Source organism: Antechinus flavipes, chromosome 4, assembly GCF_016432865.1.
Source record: "Antechinus flavipes isolate AdamAnt ecotype Samford, QLD, Australia chromosome 4, AdamAnt_v2, whole genome shotgun sequence".
Classification (NCBI taxonomy): domain Eukaryota; kingdom Metazoa; phylum Chordata; class Mammalia; order Dasyuromorphia; family Dasyuridae; genus Antechinus; species Antechinus flavipes.
Window position 1 is genome coordinate 321,090,647 of NC_067401.1, and position 26,056 is coordinate 321,116,702.

Genomic DNA, 26,056 nt, shown 5'->3' on the forward strand with positions numbered 1-26,056 from the left:
TATGTTCCATTCTATTCTATAAAATCTATAAAATTTTGTAACCTCCCACTCCTGGTATTCCTTAGGCAAAATGGTGAAGTATAAATTAAGTATATCTTCAGTTCTCTCCTAACTTCTTTTGGAACTATTTCTTCAATTATTAGGATCCAATTCTTTTATGATACCTACAATAGATTTTTGAATTTCAATAACCTTACTCTCATGGAGTCACACAGTCTTGGAGTGAGAAAGGAACCTTAGAGGCTACCTTCTATCCCCATACAACAATCCTTACTACAGTGTATCTTAGCTCTTTTTCCCCTATTCAAATTTGAGCTCAGCTGATTACCTAATATGCTCATCAAAGATATATGAACTAGTGCATTAACTAAATAAACTGTCCATCCAGTTACCTATTTGAGTAATATATACAAGGGTGGATCTTTCATTTTATTATTTTTGAGATGTCATTAAAAACCCATTTGCATTTTTTTCACCTTCAAGATGTGTTTTCTCCCGCTACTTTATTTTCTTTGGTGGCATTTCTACTTACTCTTTTATCACACATAGGGTACCGAGGTATGAGTACAAATGTAATGGCTCTAATATCACATATGTGTGTGTGTATGTGTGTATGTGTGTATGTAGGTATGTATATATCCCAATAGAAATACTGTCAAATTTGTACCCTTTTGCCTACTTGTCCTAGTTCAAGTTTCAACTACAAATGTTCTGGGGAAAAGTTGATTTAGTTAAGTCTCACAGCAAGTTTTATGGTTTAATAAATGGAGAACTGTCAATCAATGCCAGGATGACTAGACTTTTAAGTCCCACATCAAACATATATTAATTGTATGAGTCTAAAGAAATCATTTAATTTCTTAGTGCTCTGAGTAGATCTGTAAAACAATAAGATACAAAGATTTTGCCAGCATGTATTATTAGAGGTTTTCTCATCCGGGAGCTCCTTATCCCTATGAAATCATAAGTTCAGTCCTTTCTATTTTGTTTTATCCTCTACTGCCTGTTATGTTTTAAGATGATCTTCCATCATCCACTTACATAATATTTTACAAATGAGAATACAGATTTTAAACTAATATTATACTTTCCTTGACTAACACACTCTCCATTTGGCTAAGAGTTCAGGCAGTTAATGGTGAGGTAGTTTCAAAGATCTTTTGGATATTTGTTATAGCAATTTTTTATATGTTAAAAAAAAGTCTCTAAGAAATTATGATAATCCGGATCATTATTACATTATTGATTTCCCATATTTTCAGAATCAACAGTTTATTTAAATAGGTCAGGTTGAAAACATTTTAAATGCATGTAAAATCTTCCCTTTTTTCTAATTCACTTTTAATTATAACCCATGATGTGATTGTTATTATCATTGTTGTTCAGTCACTTTCAATTAGATCCGACTCTTTGTGACTCCATTTAGAGTTTTCTTGGCATATACTAGAGTAGTTTTCCATTTCCTTCTCCACCTCATTTTACAGATGAGGAAACTGAGGCAAATATGGTTAATTTAAGATTTGCCATGGGTCACATACTAATAAATGCCTGAGGCTAGGTTTGAACTCAGGTCTTTCTAACTTCAGGGCCAGTCGGTGGTCTATCCACTTTGTCACCTATAGTTTCATGTGTGTGTGTGTGTGTGTGTGTGTGTGTGTGTGTGTGTACCCATTTATATACATAAGCATGCTTATATGTATATCTATACAGAATTCATGTTTTATTCTTATAAGAATCTTGATCAAAATATTTCACATACTGTAATTTTTCATATATTGTAATTTTTTGGAGTTTCTTTAGATTATACAATTTTTTCACATTGTTTTGATATCTATTCAATATTATCACATAAATGTTTCTATAATTTAATAAAAAAAGATATGAGTAATTTCTGAAATAACTAAAGAGGCTTTGGCTTTTACAACATTTCAGCTGCTTTTTTGCAATATTCCTACTTCTTGGGCAGAAGATGCCAAATGATAAATTGCTTATTTTGTGACCTGACCTTTTTTTCTTTGATTTTAAAAAATGGGAAAGTGTGTCTGATAACTCTAAGGAGACTTTTCAGCAATAGCAAAGAAAAGAATAGTGAGAGGGAATCTCTAATGTGATAAATGAAGTTAGGTTTGCTGTTGTTACAGGTTACTTAAATTTTCCTCAAGAGACAGGTGATTATTTCTCATCATGCAAGTAGGTTTTCATCCACCAGCATGTATTCATGTGCAGTTGTTATAAAAATAACCCACCAGGTATCCACCAGCAGAGTGTGTGTCTGAATAAAAGGAGCCATGGGTGCTGAAAATGAAGTTTTAGTCATAGGCAAAAGAATGTTGTTTACTAGGCAGGAGTAAAACCAGAATGGAAGCTCTCAAGTTCGTTGTTTGACACAGACTTTATGCTATATCTCACACTGACTGTGCTCTGGAAATGAAAAATCTTCAGGAGAACAGAGAACCACAGAATGTCAAAGTTGTGAGAGACCTTCAGTATCCTCATTTTACATAACAGATACGTGGAGCTGAAACAGATAAATAGACTTATCTAGAGTCTTCAAACAAAGTCAAGGTGGAACAAGGAGACAAATCTAATACTTCCTTGCTTTGTCTTTAAACAAAGGAAATAAGTGGTCACCTTTGCCTTCAACCCAGTACTGTAGAGAAGGAGGAAAAAAAGCAAGACCAAGGGTTTTTTGTTCATTCATCATTTAATTATACTTTCTTATTCTTTAATTCATTGTTATTCATTCAACAAATATTAAGTTGGTCTATTTTTTGCACAAAACACTGTTCATGTTTATTTTCTTTGATGGCATTTGTACACAGTTCCTGCTTCCTAACAGCTAGCTTATGGTGCCATAAGGGAGATGACATGTATACCCATGTGCATGCTTCTACACACACAAACACACAAACTTTAAATAGCAAATAGATCATAAGAATATAGCAATAGTTAACATTTACTTAATACCTTAAGTTTTGATACATTATCTTATTTGATCCTCAAAAAAGCCTTGTGAGATAGGTACTATTATGAATACCCATTTTACAGATGAAGAAATTGAAGCTGAGAGAGGTTAGGTTAAGTAATCTATCCAGTATCACATAGATAGGGAGATTCCTTATGAACATCAACTAAGATGAAGTACAGGAAAAAACTTAGAAAAGTATGAAAAAATTGTCCAAATGTAAAATAAAACAGACCAAATAAATACAGTTTAATAAATCCTTTTCTGATTTTTGTATATTTAATTCTCCTTTAGAATACCATTTTGCATTAAAATATAGTTCACTTCAAACCATTAAAAAGTAAATAAAACCTATTTATCTTGACTTTGTAATTACATTTTCATCAGTTAAAAGTATCAAAATTGTGTATCAAATTGATTCCTAAATTACTTGTAGCACTTCGAGGTTTGCAAAGTACTCTACAAATATTATTTCATTTTATACCCATACCACTTCCCTTCATGGAGTGTACAGTATACTGGGAAGACAATGTATCTATAAATACATTTGATGTAAAGTAGTAAGCATTCACTGCCATAAAAGTGCCATAAAGAGCCATTTTGAAAAACAAGCTACCTACTTCTAACTACTAATACACCCATTGGATGTATCAGAAATGTGGCATTATGATAGTGAGATAATGAAATAGAAATTGTACTGGGCTAGCTAAATTTCTACAGATGTGAAGGTATGCAACTATTTTTTAGTTCTGCTCACAGTCTAAAGCCATTATTGCAACTGTGTATGTAGTTGTTATTGTTACCCCCATTTACAGATGAAGAAAAGGAAAGATGAATGGTAAAGTGATTTGCCCCTAGGGTCATATAGCTAGTAACTATCTGAGGTCACATCTGAATTCAGGACTTCCTGAATACAAAGCCAACACGCTGTCCACTGTGCCATCTGCCTATATATAAGATCATGTCAAATATTTGGAGTTACACATTCTGGAAATACAAGGAACCATTCTAGGAACTTGGAGTATCCTGCCTTCATGGAGTTTTTAATCCACTGGGAAGATAATTTGTTCACAAATACCCATGACATAAAGTTATTAGGGGTGGGGGCAAGCATTTATTAAGCACCTATTATGTGTCATATGCTAAGCACTGTGTTAAGGATTTTACAGCTATCTTATTTGATCTTCACAACAATGCTGGGAAGTAGATGCTATTACTATCTTCATTTTTATAATTGAGGAAACTGAGTTAAATGGACTTATCTAGAGTCATGCAACTAATCTGAGTTAACATTTGAACTCAGGTCTTCCTGATTTCAGTCCGAATGCTCTATCTTCTATACCATCTAGCTGCCTCCGCTAACAGCACAGGTTATTAATTCATGCCAGATGATAATCCCTACTTCTGTCCTATCTTCAAAAGTCCCATATTTATGCACAGCCACAAAGCCTAGAGAGTGATGGTTCCATTTCCTAAATCAAAACTACCAACTTCTCTTCTATTTCCTAAGCTTTTCTCTGTACTAGATAGAAAAAGTATAAGATGGAGGAAAATTCTAAATAGGTTTCTACAGGGAGCATGGAATGCTGTTACCCCCATTGCAGGAGATGGTTTGACCCTCAAAAGGGGATAGGAAAAAGCGAAAAATTGCCTAAAGAACAAGAAGACTTAACAAGGAAGGGACTTCAAATAAAAACAGAAAAAGAAAAAAGAAAAGAACAAGACCAACAATCATCAAGATAAAAGTCCATCTGACTCCTTGATGTTCTCCAGTATAGGAAAGATAACAATGAAAGCCTCCAGCTCATCTTCAGGAGAGATTCCATAATATTTGTTCCACTTTTACCAAACTTCGAAATTACCGGAGATAAAAGTTTGGCAAAAGTGGCATCAATTGGAATGCTTTCCATTTTTGAAAGGAAAAAAAAAAAAACATTATTATCCTATTCTTTCTTGCTGAATATTTCTTGTTCATTAAACAAATTCTTTTTAATAGATACTAAATTGTCCCTTGATAGAAAAATGAAAATTTTCACATTAAAATAAAAACCCCAACTAAATCAGTGATGTCTATCTACTTGACCCTCTTAGCTCAATCTTGTTTGATGAATTTTATTGTTCAGTCATTTTTCAGTCAAAATATTTGTGACCCATTTGGGGTTTTCTTGGCAAAGATACTGGAGTGGTTTGTTTCCTTCTCCAGCTCATTTTTACAGATGAAGAAACTAAGGCAAACAGGGGCAAGTGACTTGCCCCAAATTACACAGATGGTGTCTGAGGCCAAACTGAACTCAGTAAGATGAGTTTACCTGACTCCAGGCCCAGCACTCTACCCACTGTGCCACCCAGTTGCCCCATAACTGAGTCTAGAATTGCTTAACATAATGCATAATAAATGCTACTTGATTGGATCTAAAAACAGCATCATACCAGTCCATGTACAAGTCTTTCTATCACGTTGAGTGTCTTTAGCTCATACCCCTATAAAAGTGCTAACTTCTGAATCGTAGGCTTATTATACAATCATTCCTCATGACAATTGCCAGTAACTCAGATAATACACACATACGGATTTATCAGCAAGGCATCCCAGGAGGCTGAGGTTTCTGTGACAACCTTTTATTGTTTTTCCTACAACATATATCCCTCTTATTTGTAGCATTAATCCTTGAGACATAAAGGGCACACATGAAGGTTAAAACAATTCTAACATGCTCACAGTGTCAAGATATATACTTTAAAAATCATCTCCACAAGCAAAAAGTAAAAATGTTTGTTTTGAAGGAGAGGAATAGGAATGGCATCCCTTAAAGATACTCATCTAGTGAATTGGTTAAAATGTAGTAAAAGTCATTTATCCAAACTGTTAGAAAGGGGGGAGTATTCTAGATACCTGAGTATCATTTTAACTTAAAATAAGCATATATGCCTTATAAGTATCAGTAGTTTTCAAAGAGTAGCCATACAACAAAATATATAGTATTTGACCTACACTGAAAATACTTTTTAGTCTTTTTTTTATTATTTCAAAAGATTTTGTGATACTCCAAGGGCATCATGATAATCACTGATTATCGCTGACATGTTATAGAAGGAAAAAGCTAGTTATTTTATGTTTCTGGTTGTTGCAGATTACTGACATATACACAAACCTAGACAGAAACAGAAACAGAAAGAGAAACAAAGGCAGAGAGATGAAGAGAGAGAGACAGAGACAGAGAGGAAAAAGAAAAGGAGGAAGAGGAAGAGGAAGAAGAAGAGGAGAAAGAAGAGAGGAAAAGAGGGAGAGACACATTGGCACAAGTGTATTGACTTGTATACATATATACACACATACATATAGATTATTTTTTTTCTCCATTCATACTGCCACTGTTCAAGATCACCTCATCAACTCTTACCTAGATGATTACAAAAGCCTTCTACTTGATCTTCCTGCCTCATGTGTCTCCTATCTCTAATCCATCCTTCCCCAGTTGCAGAAATGATTTTCCTAAAGCATAGCTCTGAACATTTCAGTTCCTGCTCAGTTAACTCCAGTAGTGTGGATCAAAGTTAAGTTCCACTCTTTCTTAGCCATCATTTTATTAAGTATCTACTGTGTGCAGAGCACTGTGCCAAGTGCTTTTAAGTAATATCTCCTTTTTTCCTCACAACCACTCTGGGAGGTAGATATTTTGATTATTATTTTATAAATGAGGAAACTGAAGCACAGAAAGATGGGGTTTTTTTGGGGGAGTGTTGTTTAAGTGACTTTTCTAGGGTCACATAACTAGTAAATATCTGAGATCAAATTTTAATGCAAGAATTCCTAACTCCACATCCAGAGCTTTATTCACTGGTATCCCCTAGCTGCCTCTGGCATTTAAGACTTCAAACCTGAATTGTTTCTACCTTTCTAGTTTTTCTACACTATAGTCTCCTCTTTACATTTTACAATCCAATAATACTGGCCTATTTGCTGCTCCTCTTACTCTATCTCCCTTCTTGCTTTTGCGCTTTTATTTCATGATTAGTATGATCTCCCTTTTCACCTTTAATATCAGGCTTTCCTGGCTTCTTTCAAATGCCAAATTAGCTCAAAAGCTACCTTCTACAGAAAACCTTTCCCAAATTTTCCCATGTTCTTAACCTTCCCCATCTCTCTTCAAATCTCCAACAATCTAGATAACTGAGGATTTACTGTATTTTGACCAATTAACTAGAGAGTTTTCTTTAAGGTTTCTCTTTTAAAACTAGGTGATGGTTCATTTATTCTGTATATCTTATGTCATCATTGTTTCCATCATATCCAATTCTTTGTGACTCCATTTGGGGTTTTCTTCGTAAAGATACTGGAATGGTTTGGCATTTGCTTCTCCAGCTCATTTTATAGATAAGGAAACTGAGGCAAATAGGATGAACTGACTTGTGTAGAGTCACACAGCTATTAAGTATCTGAGGCAAGGTTTGAATTCAGGGAGATAAGTCTTTCGTTCTACAGACCTAACTCTCAATCTAGTATGCCCCTAGCTGCCCTAACCTGTCCCCCACACCTCTGTTTTATATCAATCTACTTATTTACATGTTGTTTCCTCACATTAAATTTGAGCTCCTTGAGGGAAGAACTATTTCCATCTTTTTTATATCTCCAGTGCGTAGAACAATAAATAGCACATAATAGACTCTTAATAAAAGCTTATTGATTGATTGATCAGTTACATTTAAAAATTCACAAATTCCAGAAATACTTCTTCCAGAGACTTTGAAAATAATCCAAAAGGGATTTTTGCACAAACTGTTTAAGATGTAAACCAGTATATTTAATAAATAAATAATTAAGCAAAGTATTGGTATGTTTCATTAAATTACAATTATAAGGTTCTGATCCTACTCTTGTTCCTCATACTGGTGCACAAGTGACTTTGGCTTCTCATAAACTAGACACACAATATAAGTTCTAAAAACAACTACCGGGCTAACAAGATTTCAAATACAAGCCAAGCAGCCTGATGCCCATCTTCGCAGGATCACACTAACTTCTGAAAGACTCATTACCTGAAGCCTAGCCATCAGGTGAAGAGTATTTTGGCCAGAACCATTCATGAAGCTAGTCTGGAAGAGGTAGAGCAACTCATGAAAGAACATTCATCTGTTAAGGGCACTGAGGGGTTTACAATCTGCATTAATCGAGGGAGTACTCACCTAGTGGAAATAGCATATCCTTGAAATCTCTAAAGTAAGCAAGACACTCTAATAATGATATACTATTTATGTGAGGGATATAAATAACATGAAGGAAGAATAAACTCCAAGGGCAATCCAAGGACAATTAAAAAATTATAATGGGAAAAAAAAACTTGGGCTGAACATTAGGAAATCTTTCATTGTGGAGTCAGAGAGGGTAGAGAAAAGCCCACCATTTGAGTCATGCAAAAATCACTTAGGAATATTGGCAGAGGGGACCCAGGAAACATGATCTTAAAAAAAAAAAAAAAAAAAACTTTTTTTCTTTTTCTGCAGGTGGCTGAATAACAAAGAGGGAAAGGGAAAATGAATATATCTACTAACCCTAGCCCAAGAATCTCATCTTGTACAGAAAGCTTAATATTATGCCACTGATCAATATCTGCTCCATTATTGTGCAACAATGGTTATGAATTGTACTTTTATTTTCAGATCTATCCATGAAAGAGCAGTTTTCCTAATTAGTCATTTAAACAGACTCAGGGGTATGGGAACTGGAGCATAGAATCTGTTTTTTACAAACCCTTCTCCTACAGCAAATGTTCTATTATTTGCTGAGAACAGAGGATGGGAGGGGTTGCTATTTAAGTGAAACTTTTCCAGAAATATTTGAAAATGGTATCCATTTTAAGAATTTTATGCTTCAAAGTAAAATTTTTAAGCTTTGAGAAAAAATGAAAGTACTCTGATAGGTAAGAGATAAGTAGAAATGACCAATGTAAGAATACAAGGAGGAAAAAATGGAGAGATTTAAGGAAAGGAAGAAGGGTCTCATCTGATCTTCTGAACTTAATATCAGTTTGTGATGCTAGCTGACATTTTGAAGGCTAATTCTGGCTGATATTCAAACACTAGACTCCTCAGTATTCTTTCGGAGTATGAAATCTGGCATGCAAGGCAGGTCACCAAAAGACCAATCAGGACCATTTACATCAGTTACTACTATCTATATGGGTTAAAAATCTTTATCACTGGGCATACTTGTCAGGTCATTTTAAGACATATGACTGCACCTGCAAAAGGTGGTGAAATTCCTTCAAATGCATCCTTAGATCACAATGTACATACTAGTTATGTACTGTACCCTTTGTTAGAGTTTGTACTCAGGAAATTTTATTTATTTTAAGGTAAATGTTTATTGAATATTCAAGCATAAAATATTTTTGTTCATCTAGCTAAAGAAACTAAAGCTTGGCCAAGTTTATTTTTAATTAGCAATTAAATTTATTAAAATTTAGATCTATTTCTACTATTACTATTATCTATTATCATTTATTCTCCATTAAAATCCTAGGACATTGTCATGGATAGTCTGACCCTTCCCCTTTATTAACTCAACAAAATTTTAGCCTACAAGGTACTATAGTTAGCTAAACAGTAAACAAGCACTTAATGCTTATTATGTATCAGGCTCTATATCAAATACAGATGATCCATGAAAGGCAATCCTCAATACTACCTCCCCACAAAAAAAAAAAAAAAAAAAAAAAAGTACCTACCATCAAGGTTCTAACATTCTAATGGAGGAGATAATGTGTAAATAGGTACATTCAAGATACATAGTAGACAGAAAGGACTTTTTAAAGGGAAGGTTTCTATAATTAGGGGAAAATAAGAAAAATCCCCTTCAGAAGATTGTGTTTAAACTGAATCTTAAAATTCATAAAGCCAAGAGGTAGTGATGAGGAGAAAGAGACTATGTGGGGCAGCCAGTGGAAAGGCATAGACATGAGAGAATGAATGACATCTTTCCCTCACCACCACATCCTCCATCAAAAACATCTTGCCCCCTGAATGCTCTTTCCCAAACATTGGTCAATCCAGAAGTGTTAAGAGAGGATCCTTGGGAAGTAATCAGGATGAATATTTTATACTATATGGAATTCCTTATTATTTCTCAACATTCCTATTCTTTGATTACTTATTGCTTTTGTATTCTTTGTGCAGCTACAAGAGATCATGTATTTAAGGTTATTTTTTTTCCTACCCTAAATATTTGCTTTGATTCTACTATCTCTTTCCTATCTTCTTATAAATTTCTTGGACAAGATCTTGAGCTTAGTTCTAGAGGCATGATGGAACCAGCTTGTACAGGCTGATGAGAGCTGATTTTTAAGTTTTTAGTGTGATCATTTAACGTTGAAATTAGAAAACACTACAAATCAGGGCTTGATTTGTTGTGGTGGTTCATCCTTCATTCTCAAAGAGGACCAATGACATCATGATTTGTTGCTGTTCATTTTCCTTCTCAAAAAGAACCAATGATACAATGATTTGCCGTTGGTCCTTCCTTCTTAGAGAAGATCAATGATATGATAAGGCTGATGTCTTGACTTGCATGAATTAGATTTAAGTGAGGCAGAGCTATTGCAAAGTCATCAGCCTCACTCTTTCTTCCAAAGATTGTTTTGCTAATTATCTAGTCTTAAGAAAATGATGGAGAAAATTTTAATAATGGAAATCAAACCTAAAAATGTACTGTATACATACATTTTTACTCCAGAGGGCCAAATGTTAAACATTTAACAATACTGTCCTGTTTAGTTCCCCTAGTCAATTTTTATTAAAAACAAGGACTGGTTTTCTCTTTCTTAATTACCCTCCCCAGGGCAACCTTCCTGATCTATATCTTGTCACTAGACCCTGAAGAAGAAGTGAGGCTGGTGACTTTCCCATATTCCTCCTTCACTTAAATCTAATTCACTTGCTCATTATTGTATCCTTTTAATGCCATGGTCCTCTTCAAGAACAAAGAACAAATAACAACAACAATTCTTACCCTGCTCCTACTTCCCTACCTTCCAAACCAATATCTTGCCTGTAGTAGATGCTGAGTTAATTAATGAATTGATCACTATCCCTTTAGGAGGCACAATGTTTGTCCTGTAAGAATGCTAAACCTCTTTTTAGGTAAGACTTTGGCAAGAACAAACAGGGCATATATGAACACAAGCTCCTTTTGGTCCTCTCATAGCTTTATTTTATAATTACCAAAATAAATTAATTTTTATAGTCTTTGCTGATTAGAATTCTATTATTATTCAGCATTTTTGAAATGATAACAATATAGATGACCTAGCGAACTAGAATTTAATAAAAGCAAGATAGAAAGGAAATATAGCATGATGGAAAGAATGCTGGACCTGGAGTTAGGAAAGAACTGGCTTTGAATTCAGTCTCAGACACTAGTTATATGACTTTAGCCTTGGAGAGTAGGAATAGGAATCCTTCTTCAAAAACATAATCCCTGAATAGGTCTTGGAAAGTCTATGGAACCTCTCTATGCCTCAGTTTCTTCATTTGTAAAATGAGGTTAGACTTGATGTCTTCTAGGGTTCCCTCAAGCTCAAACTATAAGCTTTGGCATTATTTTTGAGTATATGAATCTATGAAAAGTCCAAAGATCCTTGTATATATATCAAATAAAGAAAACCAGGGGAATCGTGATAATAGCTCAAGAATATGTTTCAGTAATTTTAAGGCTCTGAATTGACTAAGTCAATATCATGCTTCATAGGCAAACATAAAATATTTTTCCATTTTCAAACCAGCTATTTACTATATAAAAACAGGAGTCTATGATTCTTCAACCAAATTATAAACTTATTAAAATGTTTTCATATGAATTGATTCCTTTGAGTGTAATCACTTAGAGTATTTCAGTAATATTAAGTAGTTTTCAGAGTACTTAAATAATACAGTAGATAGAATTGGGCTTGGAATCAGGAAGATTGATATTCATGAATTCAAAACTGAACTCAGATATTTACTAGCTTTGTGACCCTCGTAGGTCACTTGACCCTGTTTGCCTCAGTTTCCTCATCTGTAAAATGAGCAGGAGAAGGAAATAGTAAACCAGTCAAGAAAACCCCAAATGGGGGGCACAGAGAATTGTAAACAACTGAAATTATTGAACAACAAAAATAGTTTTTAGCATGAGTATGTATTGCTAAGTATGCATATATATATAAGACTCTAAAACTAAAACTATTATTGACTTTGATCACTGTTAAACTTTATTTGATTATTGGTTTTATTACTTAAAGATTAGTAAACTCTGAATTTCCTTTTTTAAAAAGCACTCTTAATTTTTAAAATGAGAGTGAGATAGGAGAAAAAGATATTGTTAATATCAAACACAAACCCAAGATTTTTTTGATTAATTATCATCATCATCATTATTATTTCTGAAGTAATCAGTAGACACTAGAGGAAATATATTATATGTTGAATTTTCTTAGCAGATATAATCCTATTAATATTGGGCATGTGATATAGAAGAACTATTGTATTCTCTACATCTCAGTTATGTCCATTGGGTATCTGGGGTATTTCATGCACTCTGATATAATAGATATGTACTTTCAGTATTTTCTCATTATCCTAGAATTTAATTAGACTGGTTTGACTCAACATAAAATAATCTAAAAGATTCTAGTTGTCATGTCCTATCATAGGCATGGATATAAAATAAAATTCCTTAAGAAATTGTAAAACATTATTAAGAACATCAACATCTCTAGACAAAACTAATTTCTAAAGAGCCACAACAAGGCCTGAGGGTGCAAAGACTTGTAGGTCAGGTCTCTGTTTTCCCTACTTCCCTCTAAAATTTCTACTAATTCAACAAAGTGTATTTGCAGAATAATATTGTGAATTCCTGCAACTCTAATAACCTATGTCACAAATATCTATCTAGATATAGATAGATCTGATTGCACTAGATTCACCAGGACTACTCAATTATAAATAGAACCCAAGCAGCCTTCTATACTAGAAGAGAAATAGATGAATATAATTTCCGTTTATTTTACGAATTCAACTGAATTAGCCTCTAAGCAATAGGCTTACTTACTACGTGTGTGATGTTGGGCAAGTCATTTGACTTCCATAACCCATTAGATTCTTCATCTATTAAAAAAAAATTAGAAATTAGGACCATATGGCCTATGAGCCCTGTGAGCTCTGTCCCTTCCAGGCAGCTAGATGATAGTGTATTAGATGAGAGTAATGGGCCTGAAGTCAAGAATACATACCCTTAGACATTTCCTAGCTATGTGATCTTGGTCAAGTCACTTACCTCAGTTACTTCAATTATAAAAAGAGAATAATAGTACCTTCCTCCCAAGATGGTTATGAGGATCAAATGAAATATTTGTAAAGCACAGTGCCGGGCTCATAGGGGACACTAGATAAATGCTGATTGTTATTACTCCAGATCTCATTCTATGGTCAGTACTAAATTCAGAAAAGAAAATGTATTTTGAGTTCACCAAAGGTAGGCAGCCACTCTTCAAGATTATATTATATATCTTTGTGGAAATTACTACATTAATAAGCAACTGAAGAATTTTTTGTTGTTCTTGCTGAAATATTAAAACAAAATAAGGAATGAGAGGAATTTTTTTCTTTCATATACATTTTAAGAACTTTGGAGTTAATATAATAGGGCTTAACCTTCTAGAGACCTGGATCAAATGAGAGATCGGTCAAATCAATTTGCTGACCACAAACTATTGTCCCCAAGTTACACTGAGAAGCAAACCCAGCTGCATTTGGGATTTACTAAATACTTCAAACTTTCAAAAATATGGGATTCAATAAAACCACATCATACCTGGCATGTATTTTTTACTCAGAACGAAGGAAATTTGATCTGCTTTTTCCTAATTCATTTAAATGTTCATTCAGAATAGGATTATGCACAAGTTTTCAATTGTCCAGATGAGTTTTTGAGGTCTTTTTTCTAAGCCCTTTTTTCCTTCCTTGCAAGATGAAAATCAGGTTTTTCCAACTATAAATGAATCCAACTTTCAAATGGGTTTGAAATTGGGTTAGGTATTCAGAATTCATAAGGGTGAGCTACAATTTACAGTAGACATTCACCCACTGGTAATGACAGCAATTATAGATGAAATATCAAAATATAATCAGTGAGCTTGACTTAGTGGGGCATATTGATCAGTGAAAGTAGGTACTTATCCCTGTTTACTACTTCTCAAACACTTTGTTTAACTCTGATAGCAATACCTAGCAAAGTACCTCGCATGTAAAGTTTAATAAATGATGTTTAATAAATGCTTGTTGATTGACAGATTATACAAGTGATCTGAGAAAGGATCTCTTGTGTGTTATTTTTCCTGGGCCGCATTCCAATTCATACTGTTTTTGTCTTCACTGTCGTGAGAATTTTTTTAAAACCTGGCAATTAAAAATGTTTTAACATATTAAATTGTAGATCCAGAGAAATGATATTTTTTAACCTGCCTTTAAAATAGACCTCTTTCTCCCACTCTGTGGCAATATTAGAGCTGAGCTCTTCTCCAAGTGACATCTGTCAAGGAGTCGTGAGTTCCTTTTTTCTCTATTTTGAAAAGCTATAACATGTGACTTTAATAAATGTTTCTCTTAAGTTCTAAAGCTTGGAGGATTGAAATGCAACTTAATAGCTCCCTGAGATTTAGCTTAATTTTCTAGATTAAACTTTTTATTTTTCATGTTTACAAGTGATCTTCTTTTTTCTTTTTAAACTAAATGTATCATATCCCCTGAATTTTAGAAACAGTTTTTATTTTATATCTTGGTTCAATGCTTTGGGAGTTAAAGGTCATTGTATTAACTTTATTATATATTTCCTAAAACATACGATTTACTCCCAAAAAAATGCTCTTATGTTTGGTTACGTGACTTATGAGATTAAGTCTGTGGTGGCTATAAAACACTTGGTTTTTCCTGTTCCAACTTTTTCTACTTGTCTGGCTATTAGAAAAAGGATAAAAAGTTGAAAGAAGCAGAAAGAGAAATAAATGAAGACAAAAATTCATGTGTACCGGTAGACAAATTCTAGTCTGGGCAGCTAAGTGACGCAATGGACAGAGCACTTGGAATCTGGAAGACTGATGTTCATGATCACCAAGACATGATGTTTCATGAGTTCAAATATGGCCTCAAATACTTACTATCTTGGTGACCCAAGGCAAGTCACTTAACCCTGTTTTCCTCAGTTTCCTCATCTGTAAAATGAGCTGAATAAGGAAATAAAAAACCAGCCCAGTATCTCACCAAAAAAAAAAAAAAAAAAAAAAACAAATAGGGTCACAAAGAGTCAGACAACTGAAAACAACGGGGCAAGTTTTATGCATAAAAGTAGACCTTATAGACCAGTTGAAATCAAATGTCTGAAAAAAAAATTCAGGTACTAAGCTCCCATAGCAAAAAGACTAGAGTAGTAGAATTTGTAAGTAAAAACAAGAAAACAAATCACCTGCATTTATTAAGATGAAATGAGCATAATGATCAGAGACTAACAGTCACCTTGTCAACTGAAAGAATTAAAAGCAAGTTTTACAAGCCTACAGGGTTTTTCTTTCTTTTTTTTATGTTTTATACATTCTTCTTCTTTACCAAAACTCTAAAGCAATCTACTTAAGATACTTCTTATTAAATTTTGCCCCCACATTTGGCCATTCAGATATTGAAATTCAGAGAGGTATTTTTAAAAGAATTCTGAATGACTTAGAAAACTTCCTTAGCTCTTCTGCCAGAGTCCTGTACTTACAGTTTCAATAAGTTCACAGGAAGGAGACAGGACTTTATGAAAAAACTGAAATCTTCCACCACATTCTACCCTGAGAAGACATTTAACTTTCTCTGACAGGACAAAGGCCACTTTAAAGGTGTGTGGTAAAGAAAGAAAATAGCCACCTGTTCTTCCCAGGGAACTGCATTCTTTTACTTGACAGTGGGCACTGAGACTCAGACTAGGAGACTTAAAATGATAATTGCAAGTATCTAAAGTATATATAAAGTATATATAGTATATATAAAGTATATAAAGTTGCCTAGCATTACATGTAAGTGGATTCTTATTTTTAAATACCATTTGATAATAAGAATCTCACAACCAAGAAGTTTCTCTATCTTCTTGGCTCTTTTTAGCTGGTTACCTGACTTCATCAACCTTAAATTTGTTCCTTTTTGCATTCATGCCCCCTGGGCAGCCTCATTCCAAAAACTGTTTGATGTAATAATTACCTTAGGAGAGAAAGTGTTTTCATACATTATTAAAACTATCTGGTCATATTCATTCTCAAAGACATTTGATGTTAAATTCCATAGGTCAGCTGGAGTCTGAGCTTACAACCTAACCTTTGCAGCTCTATTCTCAGTGGTCCATTAGCAACTCCAGAACCAGTTATTAACCATTTCACTTTGGAGAGAACTCTTCACATAGTGTGTCCAAAAATCTTAATTAACAAAGGCTTAGAAACAACTGGTCTTGAATGGCCTGTTATACACATAAATGTTGGGTTTTTGTTGCCTTCTGTTTGTATCCTTTTTCTTCTCACTGAGGTTTCTCATCCCCTGTGATGAGAACTTCCACTAAGAAGGCACGCAAAGTGAAAATAATTTTTTATTAACATTCCTTTCATTCAAGCCAAGCCAAACTTGTGAAATTTATAAATTACTATACTGTAAAGTGCCAAAATAAATTCCGTAATGCTAAAGTTAGTATCTCAATGTGCCAGAAAAGTATTTACATGTACATATTTGTGATATTCATAAAAGTCTTTTCTTCTTTTTTTTAATGTGAGCAGAATGTCAGTTTAACAGCTAGGCTCAGTGCCATTCATAGGAATAGCAAAAATAATCAATAAAGCATTTTGATGCGTCATTTTCTACAACTATGCCTGAATTAAGGAGAAATGGCCAACTCAGTCCTCCTCTCAGCATAATACAGATAGATCTAACTTTGGATTCAAAAGACCTAACTCTAAGACCTGACTCAGACTTATTTTTTATATGACTCTGGATAATTGTTAAACTCTTGAGTGTCAATTTATTAATTTATAAGATAAGAATATTAACATTTTTACCCTCTATATCAGGGATATTGTGAGAAAAACACCTTATAAATTCTAAAGCACACTAGAAACGTAAGCTATTCCCCATAAAAATAATAAAAATTTAATAAATATTACATATAATTATCATGTACAAAATAATACTATAATATACAATGTTTAGTGTTGATTACATAGGTTTTCAAAAAAAAGTAAACCATTTGAAATGGAAATGTATTGTTTCATATTGAATCTTTTTTATGTTCTACTGTATACATGAAATGTTTTTTTCCTTTTCTCATTTTATATTTAAATTTTAAATTAATAATTTTTTTAAAATAAAAGATTATTGTCTTATATATGTTCAGATTATATATTATGTTCAGTTATATATTATGTTCAGATCCACTTATTATTTTCTATAAAAACACATTCAAAACCACTTACATTCACAAATTTCAGTTCAGATACCTTTTTTGTTGATTCTCAAGAAAATATTTTGTTTGGTATATCACATTTATTTTCCCCCATAAGAGATAATATGACAAATGCAAGACATCATATCATCACACCTTTGATTGTTCAGTATTTTGTCTGAGTATTGTACCTAAGGCATCCAATGGCTCAGAGTGGGTAAAGCACTAAGCCTGGAGTTAGGAAAAGCTGAGTTTTCAAGTCCAATCTCAGATACTTCTTAGCTGAAGAAATTTCTTTACCAAATTACCTTACGTATGATTGCCTAACAAAATTAATCCACTGGAGAAGGAAATGACAAACTACTCAAGCATCTTTGCCAAGAAAACCCCAAATGGAGTCACAAAGGGTTGGACATGATTAAACAACAACAAATATTATATTTATTTGCTCATCATCCACACAAATCATATTCATGAGGTCAGATTTTCTGGAGGTCTAATTGTCTTTTTTGTACAATTTAGAATTTTATTATATCAGAATGTGTTGGTGATACTATGGAGTAGTGTCCAGCCCATTAATTATAAATGTATGTGCATGTGTATTTCTTCATCAATATTTTAATCTCCTCACAGGCAGATATCCTACATAATGTTTGAAATTATAGAATGTTAAGAGCTGAATGAAGCCTTAGATACCAACTAAATCCAGCTGCCTCCTTTTGATGGGAGGCAACTAAGAATAAGAAGAATAATGTGACTTGTTTAAGGTCATATAGTACGTCTATTACAAAGCTAAGACTAAAGCTCAGATTTCCGAACTATTAGCCCTGTGCTTCTCCCACTCCTCCATTGTCTCTTATGTTCCAAAAAACTTATAGGAACTGATGCAAAATGAAGTGGACAAAAAAACCAAAAGAACAATTTATACAATGATTTAAGTATTGTAAAGATCATGAATTTTTAAAGACTTGGGAACTCTAATCAGCACACAATTCCAAAGACTCATGATAAATGTGATATCCACCTCCAAACAGAGAATTAATGATCTCTGAAGTCCACTCTGAAGAGAATATTGAAGCATATTTTCTTTTCATTTTTTTTCTATTTTTTTCCTCATGGCTAATGTGACAATTTGTACTATCACAGGACAAGGCACAAAATAAAATGGCAGAGTTAAAACTGGGTGGGATCAAGTCAAAGGATATGATTAGGGAGTTTTTTCTGACAAAGAAATCTAATCTATCAATAGCAATATGAAAAAAAATGTCACAAATTAGATATAAATTAAAACAACTCTGAGGTACCACCTCACCTCCATCAGATTGACTAAATTGATCAAAAAGAAAAATGACACATCCTTGGAGAGACTGTGAGGCAAGAATTATTTTAACTCACTGTTTCTGGAGCCTGTGAAATTAATCCAATCATTCTGGAAATCAGTATGTAACTATGCCCAAAAAACTATTAAACTGTCCATACCTTCTGACCAACTGATAACTATTCTTGGATCTATACCTCAAAGAAATCATAGAAAGAGGGGAAGGACCCATATGTACAAGAAAAATACATTTATCAGCTATTTTTCTGGTAACAAAGAATTAGAAATTGAGGGACTATTCATCAAGTGTACCATGACTGAATAGATGATATTATGTGACTGTGACATAATAGAATTGTGCTAAAAGAAAGGATGAAGGAAGGGGCAGTTAGGTGGCACAGTGGATAGAGCACCAGCCCTGGAGTAAGGATGACCTGAGTTCAAATCTAGTCTCAGACTTCCTAGCTGTGTGACCCTGGACAAGTTACTTGACCTCAATTGCCTCAGCAAAAAAAAAAAAAAAAAAAAAAGAAAGGAAAAAGAAAAGAAATGATAAAGGAGATGGTTTCAAAAAAAACCTTACAGGAACTGATGCAAAATGAAGTGGACAAAAAAAAAAAAAACAAGAGAACAAGTTAAACAATAATTTCAGTATTGTAAAGATAATGAATTGGGAACTCTAATCAGCACACAGTTTCAAAAGGACTCATGATAAATGTGATAACCACCTCCAGATAGAGAATTAATGATCTCTGAAGTCCACTCTGAAGAGAAGATAGAATCATATTTTCTTTTCATTTTTTTTCTTTTTTTGCTCATGGCTAATGTGTGAATTTGTTTTGCATGTATATTGATATTTATTATAGAGGGTTTTTTTTCCTACTTTCTCAATGATGGGGAAGAAGATGGAGGGAAGGAGAAAATTAAGAACTAAAAATAAAATTATGATAAAATTTTAAAGAGTTGGATGGTACCTGAGAAGAGATAATGTCCGAAGCTTTTTATAGGTAGAGGCATTAGTACGGACATTGAAATAATTGACTAGGGTCATATAGTAGTTAATAAAAGTTTTGAACCCAAGTCACTTGACTCTCCTCTGTATTATACTATTAGCTAGTAACTAAAATTTCATTCAATAAGTGAATTAATAGTATCTTGTTGAATTGAAGCAGGTAGATGGCATAGTAGATAGAGTAGTAGTCCTGGGGTGAAAAAAAATTCTGAGTTCAAATCTGGTCTCCTTACTAGTTGTATTACTCTGGGGAAGTCACCTTAAGAAAAAAGTCTTTGTGCCACAGTTTCCTTTCCGGTAAAATGGAGATAATAATAGTACCTACCTCCAAGGTCATTGTAAGGATCAAATGAGATATTTACAAAACATCTAATATAGCGCCTGACACGCAACACACTCTTAATAAAGTCTTGTTTCCTTCCTTCCTTTTTTCTTTCCTTCCCTATTAAATACTTTGCCTACCACCTTAAAAAAAAAAAAAAAAAAGAAAGAGTATTGCTAGGCACAATCTTTAGCACTCTATTATTTGCAAAATAATTCTAAGGCATTCCTTCTGAAAGAATTATACTATAATTAGATGACTACTAGGTCATCTATTAGCATACACGTATTAGAATATGCATGCTTAGTCTTAACCATTGGGAATACTTATTTAGAATACTTAAAATTATCTATGATTTCTTAGGTATGGATATTCCTTCTTATGGATTCAAACTGCAGCCTCTCTGTACCTTATCTTTCCTGTGTGACTCTTCTATATTTTTCCACAAATTTCTCAAGTCCTAGATTTTTTCAGTCTCAATTTCAGTTGCATAAGCAGTACTACTCACCAAACATGTCTTTTGTTTAAAAAAAAAAAAAAAGTCCTGTCCCTTAAGTAAATAGCAAAATAAATGCCCATGCTAGATTCAGAAGAAAAAAAATATATGTCTTAGTTTTGGGATTCAGAAAACAATCATTGCCACCTTGGATGATCTCTCCAAAATGCTAAAAGGCCCTCCTTTTGTTGTTTTTATATAATCAGCATATTAATATGCTCTTTGGATTGTCTATCTGTTATCTTACATAGCAACTGGTCTACCTTATTCAAGTCATTTGCTCAGTAGTTATTATGAGAATTAGTTTTGCTTCATTATTTTTCTTTTTTTAAAAGAGAAGGTTCTATCAATGGTAATAAAGTTATTGGGAAATGACATTTTTCTTTATTAAAAGAGAAGGCTCTGTTGATGGCATTGAAGTTTTTGGGAAATGATAGTGGTATAAAAAATAAATGTTATTGAACTATAAAAGTAATGAACTAAGAAAGGCTACTCAACTCTGTCCTCATCAAACTAAATCTGAAATATTACATCCAATTGCAAATTTGAAAAGATTTAATACTAGCTTTACAGAGAAGAGGGAACGAGGATTACCAAAAGACTTCCTATAGACTATACAGATTCCTTGAAAGAACTAGGGATGATTAGTAGAAGTGAGGTGAGGATAACAGTTATCTTTCAGATATTGAAGGGTTGTCAAATTGGAAAAGGGATTAGGATGATTCTGCTTGCCCCTAGAAGGCAAAAGTAGGACCAGTAAGTAGAATTATAAGCAAGGCAAATTTTGGCTCAATATGAGAAAACTTCCTAATAATTAGAGCTGTTCAAAAATAGAACAGGCTTCCTGAAAAGATAACAAGTTTCCTGTCCCTGAAGATCTTCCAGAAGAAGCTGAATGACCTTTATTGGGAGTGCTATAAAGAGTATTCATTCCTTGAAGAGGAAGGGGAGGGGAGAGAAAAGGTAATATTGAACTAGATGTCTTCCCAAGTTACCTTCCATCTCTAAGATTCTATGATTCTGTGAAATTTCAAGAAAGAAATTATCCTTCTTTCAATATCTTGTTTTATGCATCACTTTTGAGATTTGATTAGATGCTTCTGTTTCTATCACATAAATACAATATTTATAATTGGTGTTAGCCCCTACAATTATTTAACTACTGAGATAGTCATTGTCCCCAAGGAAACTACAGATCGTTTCCTTGCCATACACTAAACACATTGGAAATTTTCTTTGAATTCATCAGAATAGAGAATTTTTCAGGAAATTAAAACTATTTCATGGGATTTAGCAGATTAGAATATTATTAAATAAGTATGTCTATGTGTGTCTGTCTCTGTCACTGTATGTGTATATCTGTCTGTCTGTCTCTGTCTCTGTTTTTATTTCTATTTCTCTGTTACTGTCTGTCTCCTGGCACATCAAAAATTGATTTTATTGCCAAACCATCTCAGTATTAGTCTTGGATGAAAATAGGAAGGACCCAATGATAGAACAAAGAAGAAGAAAAATAGCAGCATTTATATAACACTTTTTGTAAAACATTTTTCATGTCAGTTCATTTAATCCTCACAACAAACCTAGAGGTAGGTGCTGCTATTATCCCCATTTTATAGACAAGGAAACTGTTATAGCAGAAATGACTGGGAGAGTGGACAAAAGTACACCAAGCTAATATATGTTTAAGGTGGGATATCAGTTAAGATCTTCCTACATTTTATCCATTATGTCACCCAGTTGCCTCAGAAGTATAAAGCTAATATTTTTCATGTATAAATATTCCCAAACCTCATTTCAAGGTGCTTCATTTCAAGATGATGACCCTAATTTAAGAGAGGCAATTATCTAGATTTTTAAATTTAAAAAGCATTTTCTTCTCTATCAAGTTATTACAAGTATAAGATGCATGTATATGTATATGTATTTATTTCCCCCTAAATTACCTAGTTTGGGGTTTTCCAATTTCCTTTGCATGAGTAGTCTAGGGAAATTTTACTATTTTTAACTGTTCATTATCACTAGGTCAAGAAGTGTATATATATATATATATATATACATAAACCTTCCTAGGTTTTCTGTTATTCAAACTACTGTCCTGTCATTATAAATAGTAAATTTGATTAACCAAAAACTTAAATTATCCTTGAATCAGGACATGAAATCCTGAAAGAAGCAAAGAGTTATATGAAGCCTGCTTCATTTTCAAAGTTGAGTATATCATACTACTTTCTTTGGAAAAGAATGTATAGGAATCTGAGGGTAAAAGTCATGGTGTTTCAACAGGGGTACCTTGATCTCAATATGTAATTAATAGCATTTCTACCAATCATTTTTATTATTACATTTTTATTTGGAAGATTTATTTTGATACTTCAATGGATCTATGACCTCATTAAAATGGACATTCATTCCAACAATACAAAGCAACCTATCCATGTTTTTTCTTCCTGTCCTCCCAAATGTAGATCCTCCACAGAAGATCCATTCAACATGCTTTCTTCCAAATGACTTGATATAAAAGGATTTGAAAGACATATGTAGTATATTAATTACATATAATTATATATAATTTTATATTAAAATATAATGCAATTTTAAATTCTATTTAGAAATATAATATACAATATAATAAAATAAAATTATAGTTAATTAATATGCTACATATGTCTTTCAAATTCTTTAATATTATGTAATTTTATGTAATTAGTTAAATCCTTGCTAGCAAAATCAGTCTCCTATGGCCACTAATCAAAAAGTATATTTCCTTTAAGAAGTTTTCACTTGAGGTAGCTAGATGGCACAGTGGATAAAGCATTAGCCCTGGAATCAAGAGAATTTCCATTCAAATCCCACCTCAGACAGGTACTAGCTGTCTGACCTTGGGCAAGTCACTTAACTCAGATTATCTCCTAAAGGGGGAAAAAAAGAAGTCTGTACTTTATAGAATCTTTGGTGGATGCCAGGAAGTCTTAATTTATTTTAGAGATCTAATTATTGGGTATTTGTTACTGTCTCACAGTACTCATAGCACATAGTAGGGACTTCATAAATGCTTGTTAAATTGAATGTAAATGATCATAACCCTTCTTCCTCTGTAGCTCAATTTCCTCAACTATAAACATATATAATATTTTCTTTTTCTCCTACTGGTCACAGAAATTAAAAGTTGAAGTTGAATAGTCCCAACTAACTCATGACAACATTTGTTACAGCTAAAGGTTCCACTCAGACCAAAAATCCTAAATTCTTTTATGTCTCTAAGTAGTAATATTTTTAAAGAATAGTCTTTCACCTTTGTAATAAATGTATGACATCATAAATATTAATTTTTGTGCCAAAAGAATTATCACATGGCAGTTAAGTGGTGCACTGGATAGAAAGCCTGACGTCAAGCACTGAGTTCAAATTTGAGCTCAGACACTACCTACTAGCTGTGTGATCCTGAGCAAGTCACTTAACCCTGTTTTCCTTAATTTTCTCATTTGTAAAATGATTTGGAAAAGGAAATGGCACATCACTCTAGTATCTCTGCCAAGTAAATCCAAATGGGATCATGAAGAATCAAACATGACTGAAAACGACTGAACACAACAAGAAACCTATAGTTTATCAGAGTGATACTATAAGAAAACACTACACCTGTATGAATTTATGTTGTTTTATCCAGTAATTTACACAAATACATCATAAGCTTTTAGAAAAACTTTGGGATCACTAGTATAATTTTTGGGGAAGGAGTAGCTATCTGCATTGGTTTCCTCATTGGTATGTAACAACTACACCAATCACTATACCAACAAAATTGTAGGTTTACTTTCTCTCCTTGACTCAACCCCCACTAAATCCCACAATATCTGTATTTGTAAGTGATAATTTTTAAGGATAGTCTTGCATCCCTTTGTTTTTCATTACAATTTCCTCTCTGATCTCTTTTCATAGACACAGCACACTCAGGGGAAATTGGTACCAAGAAGAAAGTAAAAAGATTGCTGAGCTTTCAAAGATATTTCCATGCATCCCGGCTACTCCGAGGAGCTATACCTCCAACCCCTCTACACTTCCTGGATGAAGATTACCTGGGCCAGGCAAGGGTAGGAAGCTTTTCTCTGTAGTGCCCTTTCTCAGAAGTGTAATAGGCTACACTATGTCTTAACTAACTACTCTAAAATAGAACAGTCCAAAGAGCACTCAATATTTTCCCCTGAGGATCATCTAATATTTTCCCCTGCAACAACTCTATGCTCAAAGCCTGAGTTTATTTGTACAGCACAAAGTGGAATGGAGAGTTGGCAATTATCAAGTGAATTTTGATTCACCAAATGTTTTTGCCATGATGAATTATCCAGCCAGATTTTTTTACCCTTAAATTAACCCAATAAATCCTCCACTTCAATTTATGTTATAAATATATATTTATATTCCTAATTTAATTACTAAATTCCTATTTATATATACCATTCCTAAATAAAGAAGGGTAGTTTCTTCCACTTTCTTCCAAATTCTAGTTTGAATTCCATTGAATTCAAATCCTTTATACTATGTCTCCAAATATTATTGACTAGAGTTCTTGAAGAAGTTCAGAAAAGTTTCTCTCAAGTAGTTTCATAAAAATTTCTACAATACCTGGCTGAAAACAATTCACTTGTTAGAAATCCCCACTCTGCCTTCCCCCAAAATGGACAGATTGATATATAAATAATAGATAAATAAACTTTACTTTGTATTTTGCCCATATATACTCTCAGGAATTCTTTCATTTTTCTTTAGTATCCCTAATACTTAGCATAGTTCCTGGCACCTAATAAATATTTAATAGGCTGAAGTAGAAAAAAGAAAAAGTTTGGCAATAAGATGTCACAATAAAAAACCCAATGTGACCACAGGCTAGTGATGGAAGTTTATAAACTGAGACACATCACATAAATGTAAACTTTTATCATTAGTCTTATATATCTGTATTTTGAATCAGTCTAAGGGATGATGCTTCCTATTCTTAAAATGTAATAAGTCAAATTAATAAGAATGAGTTAAAAACAAAGAGGGAAGATGAGAACTGTGATCACTCTTCAAGTCCTTCAGAATCGAAGTTTTCAAAGTATTCATTGTTTTCCTTGAAATATTATGAATTCCTGGAACATCAAAAATGCTATTTTCAGATTAATACATTTCAAAGCAAAATAAATTATTTTAAAATTATGTTCCACATGTCTGCTCCCTTAGCCTCTTACTCAATCTCCCAATATTTGTTGAATAAATTTATTTTGTGCTCATTACTGGGTTTGATGTCATTTTTAGTTAAAGATAAGATTTCTAACCAGGGCTATTGATTGTAGCTTGCCATTTGGACCACACTTATACAAATAAATTCAAATGAAGTAGAAAGATAGACTCTTCTATTAGAATTAGGATTTGTTCTTTTGGAACCCAATTTTTAAGAGAATGTGCCTATGATGCT

The 26,056-nt window shown here is 33.2% G+C and overlaps 1 protein-coding gene across 2 annotated transcripts in view; it reads left to right on the forward strand.

The window, feature by feature from the left end:
• Positions 1 to 26,056, forward strand: part of PDE7B (phosphodiesterase 7B) — a 443,919-nt gene that overhangs the window by 360,168 nt on the left and 57,695 nt on the right. For both annotated transcript variants that reach the window (XM_051997817.1, XM_051997816.1), the window contains one exon: positions 24,541 to 24,692. In XM_051997817.1, coding sequence (XP_051853777.1) covers positions 24,541 to 24,692 — 152 coding nt within the window. The remainder of the gene's footprint in view (positions 1 to 24,540; positions 24,693 to 26,056) is intronic.